At 39.6% G+C, this 18,653-nt stretch overlaps 2 protein-coding genes across 3 annotated transcripts in view; one reads left to right on the forward strand and one right to left on the reverse strand.

Annotated features, from left to right (window-relative positions):
* Nucleotides 1-1,071: 1,071 nt before the first annotated feature.
* On the reverse strand, nucleotides 1,072-3,642 carry LOC138600728 (histone H2A.Z). Its single transcript, XM_069672204.1, has 5 exons — nucleotides 3,557-3,642; nucleotides 3,225-3,302; nucleotides 2,939-3,052; nucleotides 2,719-2,848; nucleotides 1,072-1,996 (listed from the first exon to the last, which is right to left on the reverse strand). The coding sequence occupies exons 1-5, from the start codon at nucleotides 3,557-3,559 to the stop codon at nucleotides 1,935-1,937; spliced, it is 387 nt and encodes a 128-aa protein (XP_069528305.1). The 5' UTR covers nucleotides 3,560-3,642; the 3' UTR covers nucleotides 1,072-1,934.
* Nucleotides 3,643-11,377: 7,735 nt separating this feature from the next.
* Nucleotides 11,378-18,653, forward strand: part of lrch4 (leucine-rich repeats and calponin homology (CH) domain containing 4) — a 54,199-nt gene continuing 46,923 nt past the window's right edge. For both annotated transcript variants that reach the window (XM_069672079.1, XM_069672078.1), the window contains exon 1: nucleotides 11,378-11,743. In XM_069672079.1, the coding sequence (XP_069528180.1) occupies nucleotides 11,572-11,743 (172 nt within the window). In that variant the 5' untranslated portion in view covers nucleotides 11,378-11,571. The remainder of the gene's footprint in view (nucleotides 11,744-18,653) is intronic.

Below are 18,653 nucleotides of genomic sequence, written 5' to 3' on the forward strand. Positions count from 1 at the left end.
CAGTCAGCAGGGGGCGACAGAGAGGGTTTGGCTTCACTTTTAGGGAGCTGTCATGTCGGCCATCTTTTTATACAGTCTGTGGTTTAAACTATAACATTGACAATGAATCTGCTCAATTAGCTAAAAGACCATGGATCTGCTAATTTCCTGTTTGCCAAAATAAAAGCCTTCCTTGACTACTAGCTCTTGGTTCATAGGAGCTCAAAAATCTAAATATATAATATAAAATAATATAGAATAATGGAAATATAAACCTTTTAACCTTTTTTCCTACTTTATTCTTTGTGTCGACATCTGTGATATCCTTCTGTTCATATTAACTTTGCTTCTTTTTGAATGGGTCAACGTAGAAAGGAGGGGATTTCATATTTAATCTATGTCCAATAGACACACAAAAAGGCTAACTGACTGATTTTGTGAAATATTTCTGGGTAATGACAAAATTTAACTATAAATTTGAAGAAAACCAGTAATAATTTGTGATTAGTTTAAATTATTGGATGTAAAAATACTATTCTCTATTTTTTTTAATCCACATAATTCCCTTAACAGCTTCTGAATGTTACTGACACTAATGTTTTTATTCCCAGAGGAGATCTTCCTTTCAAAGAGTCTGAATCCCTGACTTTTGTTTCCAAGGCCACTTGAATCATAACTGAGGCCATAATGGGAACTTCAGATAGAGTGCAGAGGCTTGTGGCGGTGCTCTAGTGCCCTCTAGTGGCAGTTTAGACACATCATTTAAAAAAAGAATGGGGACAAGAAGTTTTATTTCTGATTTTCTTCAGAAACATTTTTGTTTAGACCCAGAGATGCTTTAAATTTAGGTTCACTAGTAATGAATTTTGGTCCTGCAAATAAGTTCAAAGTGATTCAAATTTTATATATAGGTGATTTCAGTTATATCTACATAGACAATTAATCCTTTACAGGCAGTTCTTTTGTTACAGCAGCTAAAATCATGGTCTGACACGGAACATATTAAACATTTTGGCACGTAAAAACAAACTAGAAATAAAGACATACTTTTCTGAAAACTCACAAATGAGACAAAAAGAAATGAAACAAAGATCACTGGGTGTCCTGGGTTATATCAGACACTTCACTCAGCATTTCTACATCTTTATTTTTCTGTTTTAATAGGATTATACAATTTAAGTTTTTCTTTTTTCATACGGCTATAGCTCAAGGACATATGGGTCAAAGTTTTAAACTTTCACTTGAAGTAAAAAAAACGTTACCTCTTTGGACTTTTATCCTGCAGACATACCAGCCGTGTTACAGGCGTTTTCATTAACACTTCAAACATGTGTAACAGTTTAATGTCTTGATGCCTTTATGTTATTAGGCATCCATACACCACAATATGCAAAGTGTTCAGACTGTGCCAGTCCAGTCTTTATTCAGGGAGCCAAAAATGACAGTCTAGTTAACCCATAGAAAACATGCTTTTGCAAACCATGCAGCTGAATTGACGGTAACAAACTCATAGCAAAGACTCTTTAAACATGCAAGCTGTGGCAGCTGTTGTCTTGTGTCATGTTAACTGCATTTTGACAGACTGGGATGGTTAAAGCTAAACATCATGTACACCAGCTTCCTCACTGGAGTAACCAACTGAACATCTGTGTAAAACTGAGAAACAAAACATGGAAATGCAAAACAACTGAAAGAACAAACTGCAAATGCCCAGTAAGAGCTTTATTAAAACACCACTTTAAACATGGGAACGCCACAGAAGCAAGTTTCAACACAAAAACTGCAGCACCAGAAATCAAAACAAACCCAAAACACAAGAAATGAGCTTCTCTGAAGCCACTTTTAAAAAATACCCCAGGTGAGTAAATGCAAGCTCAACCATACAAACAATTCCTAAAAAGGTGTTCTACTCTAAGACATTGAATCGCTTGATGCAGACTTCAGAGCACTTCAGGTTATACGGTCTTCTGCTGGCCCTTCTTTCCAATCAGAGACTTGTGGATGTGGGGGATCACACCTGGGGAGGGAAGAACAATGGATGAGACATTAACAGGGGTGACGTCAAACAGACACAAAAACACTTTCCATTAGTCGGAAATCGGAGCAACAGAAAGGAGGCAGCCGTTTGATTACACATTAATCATGAATTAGTGAGTTAAGAGTTCATTTCTATTGCTTTTAGTTCTTCATATTTGTTTTGACAAAGATGATTGTGTTGACCATTTTACTCTGACTTTGTTCTGCAAAATAGGTTGGAAGTCAGGCACACATTAATCTCTATTGGATATTTGAATTGTCAAATTAATTGATCAACTGAAAAAAGAATTTGTCAAGAAAAACTGCAGCTCTTCTTTAATATTTTGTTGCCTTTTTAAGAACAAAATAAGTTTAAGAGTCTTAAATCCGTAAAACCCTGCAATGTAAATATACATATTTTAATTTATTAGATGTAAATAATACATTCGTTTATTTATGAAGATGCACAATATTTTATCATCATACAAAAGATAATTTTCCTCTGTAGCAATAAAAAAAACGTCCTCTTTAAATGTCATTGATTTACCACCTAAAGGAATTATATTTTATAAGTTTTATTCCATTTAAATTGCTTCACAGTAAGACCACTGCTTTTTACTTTGCTTCCAGTGTTTATAGTCCAACTTTATATACATTGTTTGGACCAAAATTGTTTTCATATTTAAACCTACTTCGTAATAAAACCAGTTTCTTATTACATACCTCCTCCAGCGATAGTGGCCTTGATGAGCGAATCCAGCTCTTCATCTCCTCTGATAGCCAGCTGCAAGTGGCGGGGGGTAATACGCTTCACTTTAAGATCCTTTGATGCATTTCCTGCCAACTCCAGAACCTGAAACAAAGCCAGGCGTTAGATATTTACACGGGCCTCAGCAATGCACCTACAGGGTGAACACCTAGAAGGTAAATAAGGCGACGATACCTCGGCGGTGAGGTATTCCAGAATAGCCGCGCTGTACACCGCTGCAGTGGCTCCCACTCTGCCGTGGCTCGTGGTTCTGGATTTGAGGTGTCTGTGGATACGACCCACGGGGAACTGCAGCGATAATAAGGGAGAGAGCGAAAATAAGTGCAGGCAAACAAAGGGTTCAGTGGCCTGACGGTGGGATATCGACGGCCGCCAGATGGGTAACCACTGCGCCGTCTGGTTGTTAGCATTAGCTTATGTTAACATATCGGAGAGAATGAATGGCTTTGAATGGACAAACCTGAAGCCCGGCTCTCTGCGAGCGCGAAATAGCTTTCGTCTTGGTCTTTCCGGAGTCTTTGCCCGCCTTGCCACCAGCCTGAAAACACAAATACAGGTAGTTCATTCCGAAATATTACCGTAGAAAAACATTTACTTAGGTTGGTCAATTTTACCGCCTGTAGCGGAACCTAGCATGCTAGGCTACTAAAAAAAAAAAAGCTAACATTAGCGGCTAACAGTTAGCTACAAAATTGAAACACAGTGGCTATTATTCATCATTTATGGCCTATAAATCACTCCCATACTCAGAGTATAGCTCTAATATTTCGTTAAACAACACTCAAATCTTACCATGTTTAAAATCCACTAATAATTTCTGTCGCTGCGGCACAAAATTGAATATCTTGTTGCCGAGTACGGTGTGTTAGTTTGAACTACAACCCCTGCCTGCAATTGTCCTTATTATATACCAAGTCTTTATCCGGGTAACTGCAGGAAGAGCGCCAGCCAATCATAACACGTCATATGTTTCCTGCCAGGGCGCTCAGCCAATGAAAAGGGAAAAGACCTCAGTTTGCGGGAAAAGTGGTACATTTCCGTTCAAAGTAATTATGGGTAATGTAGTTCCGACATTCAGATAGTCTTTCCCCATCTTTTTATAATAAAAACACAAGTTAGTATTAGTTCAGTTTTTTTCCACAGATAAAATCATTTATTCTTGAAATGAATTAATTAAGAACAAAATTATAATTAATAATTAAGTATATATATGGCTAGCATTTGTTTGTTTGGTCAAGCAACGGTTTATCATTACAGGATGCTCACTGATAATATCAAAATGAAACAGTAAACCCTTAAATGTGGTCTACTTTATGAACAGCATACTGTCCAATAAGGAAAACACATGAATTGAAACTAGAACAAGGAGAAAACAGGAACTCCCCTGACTCAGCAGCAACAACCTGTCTGCAAAAGTAGCCTTGTTTATGCCTGTAATGTCCTTTAGAAAAACCTGTTGTTTTACTGTAAAGTAATAACTTTGTCTTTAATTTGATTCCAGGTAGTTGCTGCTTATCGGTTTTATGGTAATGAATTGTATTTAAAAATATATTTACTCCTAAAAGTGACAATTTGACCTGCTGTTGTATCTTTTTTAAACTTGAACATGATTACAGCCATGATCCATCCTTTTATTCTCTAAAGCAAAGACCTGAATTAAATAAGCAGTTATTTATGTTGTTTCAAATTCTTTATCAGTTTAGTCTAATGTTGCAGTTCCTTACTGTGGCCATATGGAGGCAGTGCATGCTCAGGATTTCACACAGTCATGTTTAAAATGCATCCAGAACAGCCAAAATCTCGACTTCCTTTTACCTATAACCACAACACGTAGAAATAGATGTTATGCCATGTTTTATATGCAATTATAAGTGTTGTCAAAATAATCTAGTTATATTTAATGTGGTGTGTTAAGAGGTGTGGATAATAAAGGGTTATCTTTTATGCTGTTTTTGTAAAATAGTATTATATACTAATATCTAGAGTTTCAAAGCTGTATTGGGGACACAAAGCAGAATATGTTTCGGGGTTCAAAGCCGAAAGAGTTGCTTTGTTTGTTAAATATCCCTCTGTTTTGCTTTCAGTCCTTTTTCTTTCCCCCTGCACTAATATTGACCAAAGTTGTTGAGAAGAAAAGCTGCAGTTCCTCTGGTGTCCACTTGAGGCTGCCTCCAGCAGTGAGTCAGTCCCCATAGAGCCCCATGTTAAACTTTACAGCAGAAATAAACATGTTTACAGCCTGGTACAAAAAACAGTTTGGGTCTCTATAGCTCATTTCTCTCTTCATGGCAACTGTACGGGGAGAATCTTTATACAGCTCACCTGTTTACATTATATTAAGGCTTAAAGTGATGCAGCATTAGGGGCGTGGCCTCTTTGAGTGACAGCTGGGAGCTGCTAGCTGTCTGCTAGGTGTCCCCTCAGCTAACTCAGTCACTGAACGTAACCTCTGGGCCGTGTTTGTGCTGTTGGACCCTTTGGAGATTTGTTCATGTAAATATCAGACAGATAATCTGTGTGTGCGCTTTATTGGGCGAACAGACCATAATAATCTCATACAAGAGGTTTCACTTCAGCCTGTTTTTAGCAGCAGTTTTTAACATGAATAGAGTCATGACACCAGAGAGATTTCAGTCCCCTCTTCATCCTGTTTTACTGCTGTGTTAATGTGTAGCCAGCTCCATTCAGGGCGTGTGTGTGTGTCGGGACGTGATAAGACAATCTGTGTGTGTGTGTGTGTGTGTGTGTGTGTGTGTGTGCGTGTGTGTGTGTCTGTGACAACATGCACAGCTGGTGGTGGGCTGGTCACGTTTAAATCTCATACCATTCATTCTCAGGCATGCTGTCCTTTCAGCAGTCAGTCAGTCACTCTCTCCCCTGACCTCACATCGCTCGCCCATTCTCCTCTCTCTCTCTCTCTCTCTCTCTCTCTCTCTCTCTCTCTCTCTCTCGCTTCCTCAGTCACTGTCAGTCACACAAGCACAAACACACACACTCCTCTCTCTCTTCCTCTCTCACTGAGCTTTCCTGAACGGTCTTTTTCTGAAAGTTTTGATCTCCACGTGTCCTTCACCATCCCTCCATCTGTCCCAGATTTCACCCTAAGTTCCTCCACTTGTCCACTTTCCTTTCTTCCTTTAGGTCACTCCCTTGGTCCACAGAGACGTTTGGGTCAAAATTGCAAACAAAAAAGTCAGGCAGTGCAAACGAGTGAGCTGGCAGCGTAACCAGTGAGAGCCAAAGTCTGATCAGTGAGAGGGAAGCAGAGGGAACTGTCACCACAAGAACATAGTAACAAGAATGAAAAACACCAACAGTTTACAGTCTCACTGATCATTTGTTTGTAAAGTTTAAATGTTTACAGTCTCACTGATCATTTGTTTGTAAAGTTTAGGTGTTTACAGTCTCACTGATCATTTGTTTGTAAAGTTTAAGTGTTTACAGACTCACTGATCATTTGTTTGTAAAGTTTAGGTGTTTACAGACTCACTGATCATTTGTTTGTAAAGTTTAAGTGTTTACAGTCACACTGATCATTTGTTTGTAAAGTTTAGGTGTTTACAGTCTCACTGATCATTTGTTTGTAAAGTTTAGGTGTTTACAGACTCACTGATCATTTGTTTGTAAAGTTTAAGTGTTTACAGTCTCACTGATCATTTGTTTGTAAAGTTTAAGTGTTTACAGTCTCACTGATCATTTGTTTGTAAAGTTTAAGTGTTTACAGTCTCACTGATCATTTGTTTGTAAAGTTTAGGTGTTTACAGTCTCACTGATCATTTGTTTGTAAAGTTTAGGTGTTTACAGTCTCACTGATCATTTGTTTGTAAAGTTTAGGTGTTTACAGTCACACTGATCATTTGTTTGTAAAGTTTAAATGTTTACAGTCTCACTGATCATTTGTTTGTAAAGTTTAGGTGTTTACAGACTCACTGATCATTTGTTTGTAAAGTTTAAGTGTTTACAGTCACACTGATCATTTGTTTGTAAAGTTTAGGTGTTTACAGACTCACTGATCATTTGTTTGTAAAGTTTAGGTGTTTACAGTCTCACTGATCATTTGTTTGTAAAGTTTAAGTGTTTACAGTCTCACTGATCATTTGTTTGTAAAGTTTAGGTGTTTACAGACTCACTGATCATTTGTTTGTAAAGTTGAGGTGTTTACAGACTCACTGATCATTTGTTTGTAAAGTTTAAGTGTTTACAGTCACATTGATCATTTGTTTGTAAAGTTTAGGTGTTTACAGTCTCACTGATCATTTGTTTGTAAAGTTTAGGTGTTTACAGACTCACTGATCATTTGTTTGTAAAGTTTAAGTGTTTACAGTCTCACTGATCATTTGTTTGTAAAGTTTAAATGTTTACAGTCTCACTGATCATTTGTTTGTAAAGTTTAAGTGTTTACAGTCTCACTGATCATTTGTTTGTAAAGTTTAGGTGTTTACAGTCTCACTGATCATGTGTTTATAAAGTTTAGGTGTTTACAGTCTCAGTGATCATTTGTTTGTAAAGTTTAAGTGTTTACAGTCACACTGATCATTTGTTTGTAAAGTTTAAGTGTTTACAGTCTCACTGATCATTTGTTTGTAAAGTTTAGGTGTTTACAGACTCACTGATCATTTGTTTGTAAAGTTTAAGTGTTTACAGTCACACTGATCATTTGTTTGTAAAGTTTAGGTGTTTACAGACTCACTGATCATTTGTTTGTAAAGTTTAAGTGTTTACAGTCACACTGATCATTTGTTTGTAAAGTTTAGGTGTTTACAGACTCACTGATCGTTTGTTTGTAAAGTTTAAGTGTTTACAGTCACACTGATCATTTGTTTGTAAAGTTTAAGTGTTTACAGTCTCACTGATCGTTTGTTTGTAAAGTTTAGGTGTTTACAGTCACACTGATCATTTGTTTGTAAAGTTTAAGTTTTACTTTTTTTCAGTTTTGTCTCAAATTTGTTTTTTTGTTTGCAAGGAAGTTTTGTTTAATAATATTGAATTATTGTTGTTTGTGCACGTGTGTCTTCATTAAATCATTTCCTGTTCCAATTGATATCTTACTTGGATCACATTCTATGGATATGATCTCAAATTGAACTGAGCATGAAGGCCTGCAGTGTGAATGCAACCCAACTTTAATGTTCGTCCACCAGGTTTCTGCCTCAGATGATGTTAACTTTTGTAGTTGATGTTCTGAGGCGTTTAACTGAGTTAACTGAGATGTAGGCCCAACAGATAATCACACATGTGCAGGGATTGTGTGTAAATTTAATGCCGTTGTTGCATTGGTTTATGAAGGTGACTGAGGATTGGTGAATATGTCTCTCTGCAGAAGGAAACAGGAAACCAACAATGTCTCTGAAACCCACTGGGGGAAAAACAGGAGGATGGGAGAGGAAGAGAGGGAGCGCTCAGAGGAAGAAGGGATGGACAAAGAGCGTGAGAAACTGTGATGTCACTCCTCCTGCTGGGAAAAGAAATAAACAAAAAGAAAACAGAAAAGTTTGGTGGGAAAAGTCTCCAGAGAGGAGGTCAGTGCTCTGTGAGACACCGGTTCTTTCATCAGTAAATGATCAATCAATACATTTTAATGACAATTTCAAGGTTTTTAGTGAGACGATGTCGACAGTGAACCAGTTAGCTTATCTAATCCAAATAAACACCAACCCTCAGGGGACATCCAGCTCTACTGATGGTCTAAACTGATGACATCATGGCAGAGGCATGTGGGTCAGCGAGGAGCATGAATATTCACACTCATTAGCAGGAGGCTTCACTTTATTGTCACTCAGGGTGACCAAGCATGTGTGTGTGTGTTTTAGGTCTCCTCTTGTGTGTTTGTATTGAAATGGGATCATCCACAATGGGAGTTAGGTCACTGGTGCTGCACATGCTACATGAGTCATCACCGAGGAAAGCTAACTCTCTGAAGCTGCTATGGTCATTTTATCTGTGTATGAAAGTGTTAGAGAAAACCAGATGCTACACACAAGATATTTTTACTTTTCTATTTGTGTACGGTTTTATATAAAGAAATGTAATGTGTTAATCAGCAAGCTAAAGAGGTGTGGGTAGGTGTTTTTTAGAGCCAGGCTAGCTGTTTCCCCCTGCTTCCAGTCTTTTTGCTAAGCTAGGCTAACCACATCTTGACTCTAGCTCTTTCTTCTATTAGTTTTGGCTTATTAACATGTTTCCGTTCAAGTGGAAAAGGAAGGAGGAAATGAAGACCAATTAATACTATTAAAGTTCCCTAAAAACAACTAGCATGGTGCTATTTGATTCAGCTAACTTACCTATTTCCTTATAAAGACAGGAAGCATGGAGTTTATAGCAAACAGTGCTGAATATGAGACTGCACACTTGTCTCTACTTGTGCTCAGAACTAGCTTAAATAACCTGATTATAGTGTGTGACGACTGGTTAGCATTGTTGCTAACGTCACTGACTTTAAAGCTCGATATCTCTGCTTTAAGAAGCAAGTTTGCCAGATCCTGCACAATTAAGTAACAGTGACAGAAACAACAATTACATCAAACTTGTATTTTCTAATTAAATTATTCATGTGATAAATATGCATCATCAGTTCACATGACTGTGATATTTCTCCTCCGTCCATACAATGGAAAAAAGCAGACTAAGAAATATCACAACATCCCAGGGGTGGGGGAGGTATGAGACTTACATTATAAGCTCATAGAAATATAGTGGGTAGAAGGGGTTAACCAGGGCCTGTTAATGGATTTTACAAGTGCATGTAGTGAAAGTTAACCCCCCTCACGGACACACACACACACACACACGCACACACACACACACACACACACACACACACACACACACACACACACACACACACACACACACACACACACACACACACACACACTGGACGCAGCTGGGCGACTACTCCGACAGGACTTTGACAGATGGTCCAATGGGACACTGGAGAGGGAGGGAGGGAGGAGACGAGGGCTAAAGAAAAGGATGGAGAGAGGATGGAGAGGAGGGGACAATGCTAATGCATGCAGAAGTGTGTGTGTGTGTGTGTGTAGCAGGGGAGTCGTCTGTCCCTGAAAGAATGGAAGAATAAGAATAAGGGCTATAAACCTCTCGGGGGGCTTTGTAGTTCTGCTGATGCTGCATTTGCACATATATGGATGATTAGACACGTGTGTGTGTGTATTGAGACACACATGAACACACTGCGCACACACACACACACACACACACACACACACACACACTATTGTTTCACCCTATATATTTTAATTCCAATAGTTTGTCTTTTTTATTACTGTAGTTTCAAAATAAAGATCAACTGAACAAATGAAATAAACCCAACAGGAGCTTTCATTCATGATGACTGCTACAATCATTAGATCACCTGGCTGCTACGTCATCATGCACACAGCTCTATGATTGGTCAGTGTTTTTATTTTGTCACGAATACTCTTGTTTATTAATCTTATTCTGATTGGTCAAACATTCAATGTGTACGAAAAACCCCGCCCACAAGGGTGTCTGTCAAAAATACTCGCGTTCTGACCACGCCCATTCCTCGCCTCGCCTCCTCGCGCTTGCTGGCTGCACCCTTCCGAAACCCCCTCGTGAAAGCCAGGTAGAAATGAAAACTGTTTCGCTCTGCTTCCGGTTCTAACTACCAAAATAAAATATTTATTCCGTGACCATCTTTTCTAAACGCAAAAAGAGATGAGTTTCATGGCTACTTTTCTCAATTTTCTTTATAAAAAAAGGGATCATATACTTAGTTTTGCATTTTTTATTCCATATTGGGAAAATGTCCTCTTTTTTTATGATCTGCCCTAAAACTCAAAATCATAGCGTGATAACTAAAATCTGTTTTTAATAATTCTTCGTCCAGTACAATACTGGCAGCAGAGAGCTGGGGAAGTTCTTGCTCTGAGCAAAATGCATCCTACCCCACAACTCAGAACCACCTTTTTAGGCTTCAGTACTCTCAGTTAGATAAACCAGTCAGGCTTCTTTTAAAGCTGCAGTCTTAAAAGTACAAGTAAGAATTATTGTCAAGCATTTTAATAAAAAACAAAACAAAACATGGACTATATGCTAGGATTTTACTAATAGATATGTCAGAGGTGTAAAACTCGCCCAACACCCCAACATGTCTTGATTAAGAGGAGAAAATTAGGATTTGTATCTATTTTCTATCGAGTTAGCAATGTAGTTATATTTTTTCAAGTAAACAAAAACAAACAAAGACTAAACAAATACAAAGCAAAGCAAACCAAATAAAGTAAAAAATAAAGACACTAGATTATGACAATAACTTGATTTTTTTACCTTTAAGATACTGCACTCAAACCTTATGTCACTCTCTCTCTCTCTCTCTCTCTCTCTTTTAATTTCTCACCGTATGGATCAGAATTTTATAGTAAACATAATTATTTATCAAAATGCAACATTTACCGTTGTGCTCTTTTATATAGAGCAAAACAAAAGATGATTTAAGTGTTATATGAAGTGGCAACTTATTTTGAAGAACATATTCACACTTCCTTTAGTCGTGTTGTGAAAATTGGCCGCTTGACGTAACTTCCTGAAAGATTGACAGCTTGCACCGCTCTCGTTTAGTAGTGGAAGAAGCTAGAGCTCCCGTTGTGAGGAACGCAGTCACAACTCACATCGCCGACTGATTTTTCTCGGATCTAATTTTGTACTTTGAAAGAAGTTTGGCAGGAAGCGCGCTCAGTTTGGAGTTTATAAGGATCTACGGGGAATGAAAGTGGAGCGGACGCCTCAAACAAAGTAAAAAAGGAGGAGGTAGACCTGTACGTTTGATGGCTGCTGGGGATGGAGCCCAGCTGCCGGCCACCGTAGCGGCCAGCCGGAGCGTGGAGAAGGCGCTCGAGGAGGCTGCCGCGAGCGGGGCTCTCAACTTGTCCAACCGAAAACTGAAGGAGTTTCCCCGCAGCGCCAAAAACTACGACCTGTCCGACATTACACATGCAGGTTGGTTTTTCTTTTTATACTCTTTTCTTACTTACAAAGCAGCGCGAGCGAGCGTGCTATTATCACGAGAACCGCCTATTGTTTTATTGCCACCTGCCCCTTTCTTCTAACGGGGACGGCATCTTTTCTCAACCCCGACACGTTTCTCAAGACTTTTCAAAAACACCCCCAGATTTTGACAGTCACCACTCATCATTAGGAATTTAGACTTCATTGTAATCATCACAACACGCCTCTTAATTCGGCATATATACAATCTTGTAAAGTGTTGTTTCCTTCATTTTTTAAAACACCCCCATAAGTGTCGTCTTTCTGCCCAAGTGTTACCGTTAGCATGCTATACGCACCAGAATTAAGGATTTTTCAAACGGAAGTTCTTGCTTGGTGGACTTTCAAAGTTGAGGCGTGTTTTATGGGATGTTTACTAGCTTCTCCTTCTAAGCAAAGCCATATGAAGTTCAAGCTTTAAAAAAAAGAAGCTGTTCGTGTTGTTCTCTTAAAATTATCTTCAAAGAACGGGACAGAAATGTCAGAAATGGTAGTTCCTCTTCCTCCTCACACCCTCTTACAAGATTCAAACTCTCTACATGCTCGCCTTTGAGTCATAGCTGTACAGTAACAGTGGTTTTTGAGTGGTTTTGGTAACATGGCAGCTTTCAGGCCTCTTTCTTAATGTGTGTCACTTACTTTATCTCATTGAACTAAGTTGCAAAGGACGCTGAAACAACAGCAGGGAGTCAAACTTAGCATTAAAGTAGGTGTGTGACACTGCAGATTAAAGGGAACTACCTTGGCCTCGCCTTCTTGAAAAGAGGATTACCCCATCCAGGTTGCTGAAATCAATCTGCAGCGGCTTTAAGCAACACCCCCTATCCTTCCTCTGCTGCTGCTCTGTGCTTTGCTAATTATGACCATCTGCTCATAACAACCCAGGTCTAGGCCCTGTGGGATGACAAGGCCTTGAACGCAAATAAACACACACACACAGGCACCTGCTACTGGGGCAGCCCTGCCCTAATGACCATGGAAGTGATGATGAATATGTCTCATACCTGCAGTAATGCCTCTAGATTAGGATGTGTTTATTCAAGTGCAGGTTCTTGGATAAACACATTACATCCAGCTCAGCATGTCAGTAAATGATACCACTGTGTATCTATATATAGCACAGAGGATGCTATCAACTTGAAGTGTAGGATTAAGTGTTTTTGGAGCTGAAATGTCAGTGTTTGACAGGCTCAGATTTTATTTAAAGAGTAAATGCTTTTTAAACCAAAAATATGGCTCTCTATGGAGCCACCAGACTCCATTGAGAAAACCAGTAATTTTACCTTGCAGAACACAAAAGTTACTCACCTACTACTGTGTTGATTGGATGATTTCTTTGTGATAATGTCTGACTTTGGCGTTTTTAATGGCGAGCACAAACCAGACACAATAGTTTGTTACACACAACTACACAAACAAACTAACAGGTAAAGGCAGCAGTAGACCAGCAACTTCTGTGTCCTTAAATTACTGTTTTTGTCAATGGAGTCTGGTGGCCTTGAAGAGAGTGATATAACATCTGTTTCGAAGCCAGAAATCCACCTTACAGCAGGTGATAGATTACCGCCCTACATTGTTAAGCTTTAATAGACCGTTGGCACATTTGGTTTGCCAGATGCAGGTGACACTAATAACATAAATTAATTATCGCTGCATGCATTCCATTCAGGTGTGCCAGTGTTAGAGTATCGTTCTACTTTAATGGAACAAAGCCGTCATTAACATTAGTGGTATCACCTGCAATTTTTCTTTAGGCTGGAAGAGGTGTTTTGCATTACCTTTTGACATGTCTTGCGTTTTAATGACTTTAATTATAGCTGCATTCCCAGTTTCAGGACCCTGCTGTGGTCAATGGGTGCATGCTGGGACTCTTAAATGAAATGCAGCCATCATTAATGCACTTAGATACACCTGTTCTTTTCCTGCTATCACTATTCTTCAATATTTTTTAAAATGTCTACCATAAGAAAGATCTGCAACCAGAATCAGTTCCCTCATGGTGACTCATTGTTATTCAGTCAGCTCTAATTCACAGGCAGCTCCCTTCCATAGGCCCAATTGTAGTGATTTAGCTTTTAATACATGTTTTTGCAGCACCTAGCCCGTCTTTGAGGTCGAGTAATGAAGTGGTCTGAGTTTCACTGAGATACCTGGTAGTTATATCCACTCACACTGTCATTATATGAGCTATATGGAGTCCTGCCTGTGCACCTCCTGTGCGTCTGTGTGTGTGTGTGTGTGTGTGTGCAGGTGATGACAGTCCTCACTGATTCACCAAGCTGTCATCATGGTTGTCAGGTACTGTCTCGCCTTAGAGCTCAGCTAATCCTCATTTTAAGATAAGGAGTGGGGTTTGACGCCTTAAAAAGAACGCTGTCAGCTCTTTCAGAACTTTTCTAACGAGACCAAATTTTGTAAAATCGTAATTCAGTTTGGTAATTAATAATAAAAATAGTTACCTGTTACTGGTGTTTTGATCGTTCCTGTTGTGCAGCTTACAAAGATCGATACATCCAGCTCATTGCTTATAATCTTTTGTTAGTTAACCTGATACAACAAACAGTATACCATTGTTGAAATAACATGAGGACTTGCATTTACAGTCGTTTTACTTAAGCAGTGTTAGCGACCAGGCTCAGATTAAAGTTTAATAAAAAGAAACAAACTGGATGTTTGTTTTTCCGTCGTTTGAATCCATTGTAAGGCCAAAGCTCAGAAAGGATACACCATCTTTGTAATGAATCCGATAAGTTTGGGTCGTAGCATGCCTTTGACCAGACCACTGAAAAGAACATAAACCTGCTACATCTAGGGCTGAACAAAAACCCAATCTATGTTGTTACAGATTTGATGCCGCTAACGAAATGTTAATGTTTGACAGATTGTTTTTGAAAGGGATGGACAGCATTACAGAAATAAACCTTTATTTAAAGAGTAAAATGCTTTTTTAAATCAGAGATATCGCTCTCTTCAAAGCCACCAGACTCCACTGAGAAAACAGTCATTTTACGTCGCAGAACACAGGAGTTGCTGATCTACTGCTGTCTTGGATGGATTGTGTTGGATAATGTTTTGGTGTTTTGGTGTTTAGTGCAAACACAACTCAATAGTTTGTTACACTCAATTATACAAACAAACTAACAGATCAAGGCAGCGGTAGTCCAGCAACTTCTGTGTCCTTAAATGACTGTTTTTGTGAATGGAGTCTGGTGTGTGTGCAGAGAGCGATGTAACGTCTGTGTGTGGTTAAAACAATCATCTTCCTCTGTAACAAAAAGGTCTATCTCTGTAGGATCCTTTCTGTCATGTTGTCACACACTTAGAATAACAATCTGAGCCTGTCAAGAACCACCTCCGGACGATATAGGAGCCATTTTTGGGAACAAACTTTACCTGTGACTGGAAAGAACTCTGGTGTAACTATGAACTACAGGAGCTCAGGCGAGTGGTGGCAGCGTACTCCTGTAATCAGCCAAGTTAAAGTGAAAACTATGTTTCACTTTTAATCATCTTCATAATCATATTTTCAAAATCAAATTCTCTTACATTTCAAAAAAGGATCAAAAGTATAATATCTGTATTTATAAATGCTTCTCATGAAACCCTGTTCTTTTGAACAATGCTTCAGTCCTTATGCTTCACTACCAATATGTCGTTGTTTACTGTGATAGAAACTTGCACTTGAAGCTGTTATTATATGGGTGGAGGGAGAATGTGGTCGTAGATGTCTTAACTATGACTTCATTCTGTAAACTGTAAGCGATGACCAGCTCACAGACGAGGAAGTCTTGGCCCAAATATCCGTTGCTTGCTTATCTAAATAACCTCTAGACCGTCTTCTGAGAAGAATATCTGCATCTATATCTACTTGCTTCCACAGTTTGCAGCAGTTACTCGCTTACATTGCCTCTCTGCTGCAGGTCAGGTAGCATGCATCACCTGGAGAACTAAAATAATGACCTGTGATTCTTGCAAGCTTTGGCAGGTTATTATTTGGGCAATTGACAATAGGAATAAAACAATTTAATAAATGATCAATTTATTTATCATGTGGCTTTTTTCTAAAGAACCCCCTTATAATTAATCTGAGAGTAGCTACGACAATGTCAGCAACCAGAAGTGGATCCAACCAACGTAACAGGACATACGGTCAAAACTTCTGATGCATATTAGAATTGAATCCACACATTTGCTCCAGTGAAGATGCATTCAAGTCATACAGACTGAGCTGTGGTGTGCAGGGTAATACTGTAGCTGTGTGTTGTCACTATACAGATAAATATGGTGGTTGAACTGGGATAAGTCTGGGCTGCAGAGGCCCGACACTGTTTATGATAACATCCGCCCCCCTTCTTCTTCCCTACTGGAGCAGCTTCCCTCAGGAAGGTCAAAGGTTCACACACACACACACACACACACACACACACACACAAAGAAGGAGACTTGGCCTGCCTCCCCCAGAGTGTTTCCCGGTAGCTCCGAGCGGTTGGAGGGAACAAAGCCCAGTCATTGTATGTGTGTGCACCTTGTGGACTCACAAATCTCTGTGGTTTTTCAGCGTGAACACACACAGATCTCCCTCAGGCAAGTGCGTTTCTAATTAGGCTTTCCAAGTACAGGTTTTTAATATTTGCATACTGGATTGAAGCTGTTATAAAAGAGATTTCTGGCCAATATTCAGCATCTAAATCTGAAGAAATCACTAGTATGCCATAAGATTTGTTTGTCATTGGTGACAGTGCTACATACATGTATGTTCCAGAATAGAAAATCATTATCTTCATAAAGATGGTGTTTGTTTTAACATTTGTATTGTATTGTGTAAATTATGCTGTACGCTGAAGCCTGTTGAGATTGTCCTGACGTTCTGACAATGAATCAGAAATGTTTAAACCAAACTCCATTCAAAAAACGAGCATTTTAACAGTACTTTCTTGTCGTTTAGCAGACAGACCTGACAAAGCATGACCTCAGCCTGTTTACAAACCTGCCTCCTGATGTAGTTCTCTCAGCATCCTCTCAGCCTGTTTATTGTCATTCAATCTCAGTAACATCTGTTTGTTGTGGCTTCATAGCGCTGTAGTGAGACAGATCTCAGCCCACAGACAGATGGACAGGTGCTCCACAGCTGAAACAGAACGCCGGTAGTTGGTGTCCATGAGAGAAATCCTGGTACTGATCCGAGCTAACAGCTCGTCATACTGGGCACTGGTCAGCCTCAAGGAGCTGGAAGCAGCAGGAGAGTTCATCAGACACAGCTCAGGAGGAGGAGGGAGGTTAACCAGCTGTGTGAGCTTTTGAAGAATGTTATGAAGCCAGGCACATCTTCGTTTGGCTTGCCGCTACCATTAGCTTAGCTCAATTTAAGATTCAAAAGTCTGATGACAAAAATCCTGGTTAAAAGATGGATTAAAAAATGTCCAGGGTCTGAAATGTTAGTTGACATGACTTCAAAGGGATGAAACCGCATCAGGTGATCAAAGTTTCCTGTCTTGATTGGCACCAAACGACGGCATATCGTGTAGACCATCTTGATTAGCGTCTCTTCACTTTTGAGATACACAAACCACCTTCATAAAGGTGACGTTAGGGCTGCACGACATTGGAGAAAAGACACCTGCATGAAAAAGTAGAGAGAGTTCAGGTGGAGCGACACGTTTCTTTATAGAATAAATACAGACCTGTGAGCTGCGTGAGATATACGGTATGTCATGTACCGACTCTAACGTTCAAATGTATGTTTATTTAGCGCGATCAGCCCGGTGACGGTAACTTATGGTAACGAATGCTCACCGTCGCCTTCATCCTGTCGGCACACAACCTCACGGCGTGTGTGCGCTGCAGGTGTAGCTGCTAAAGTCAACACTCTGCGGCACTTCTGTAGCCGTATGTAGCCACAGCGCTAACAAGCACCGGGACGAGGTGCCGCTGATAACAGTAATACATGCAGTGAAAGCTGCCACGCATCAGTAGCAGTCAGTAAAATGAAGTGTGATGTCAGCGGCGTCTCGTGCTTGTTTACAGTTTACAGGTGACGCGCAGACTCTGCAGCTCAGAGTCCGTTCACTGTGTGCACTCGCAGTGAGCACTCACAGTGAGCAGCATTTATGTGATATCAGAAGGACGTTTGTTGTAGATTAGTGATGAAAATGAAAACAATAGCGAGTCCTCCTTTAGCACAAAGCAACAATAAAGTAGCAGCTTGACCTGTTTCAGTGAACAATCGCTCACCCTGCGATGTTTCGTGCCCCTTAGTTCCCCTTGTTTTGGGTTTGCTCAAAACTTTTAAATTCAGGCTTTTCGATCCATCATCAGTAAAAATGTCCAAAGTTTGTCAACATTAATTTTACTATAATGTCAAGATCATCTGATCTCTTTGCCTTTAGATGTGATGACATATTTTACAGTCTAGTCTGCATGCTGAGGCCTTTAAGGACCTTGTCTCGTTGTCTCTCATATAAAGTTCAGTCCATGTCTGATCCTTTATTTTTTATGCCTGGGAAACGTCTGTGAAAACGCCCCATTGCTCTCATTAAAACACTGCGACCACATGAAGAAGCCAATCAGAGAGTGAAGCACTCCAAATGAACAGACAACAGCCAGCGGTCTCAGCTAACGACATGTCAACAAGGAGCAGCGGGGGGGAATACAAGCACAGACGCTGAGGGTTACAAGCAATAAAAGAAGAATCACTTTGCTTTTATTTGCTGCGTTTCTCTTTTAGCATGGCGTCCATGCTGCGCCTCCTCTCTGTGGATTTTAATTATTCTTCTGTTTTTAATTTAGGCGCACCTGGAGTTAATCGAGAATCACTTTTTAAATAGAAAGTCATATTAAAGGACTCAGTTTGGGATCTGATGTC

This window comes from Semicossyphus pulcher, unplaced genomic scaffold, assembly GCF_022749685.1.
Source record: "Semicossyphus pulcher isolate SPU_LCO1_2020_fin unplaced genomic scaffold, fSemPul1.0.p SCAF_21, whole genome shotgun sequence".
Lineage (NCBI taxonomy): Eukaryota > Metazoa > Chordata > Actinopteri > Labriformes > Labridae > Semicossyphus > Semicossyphus pulcher.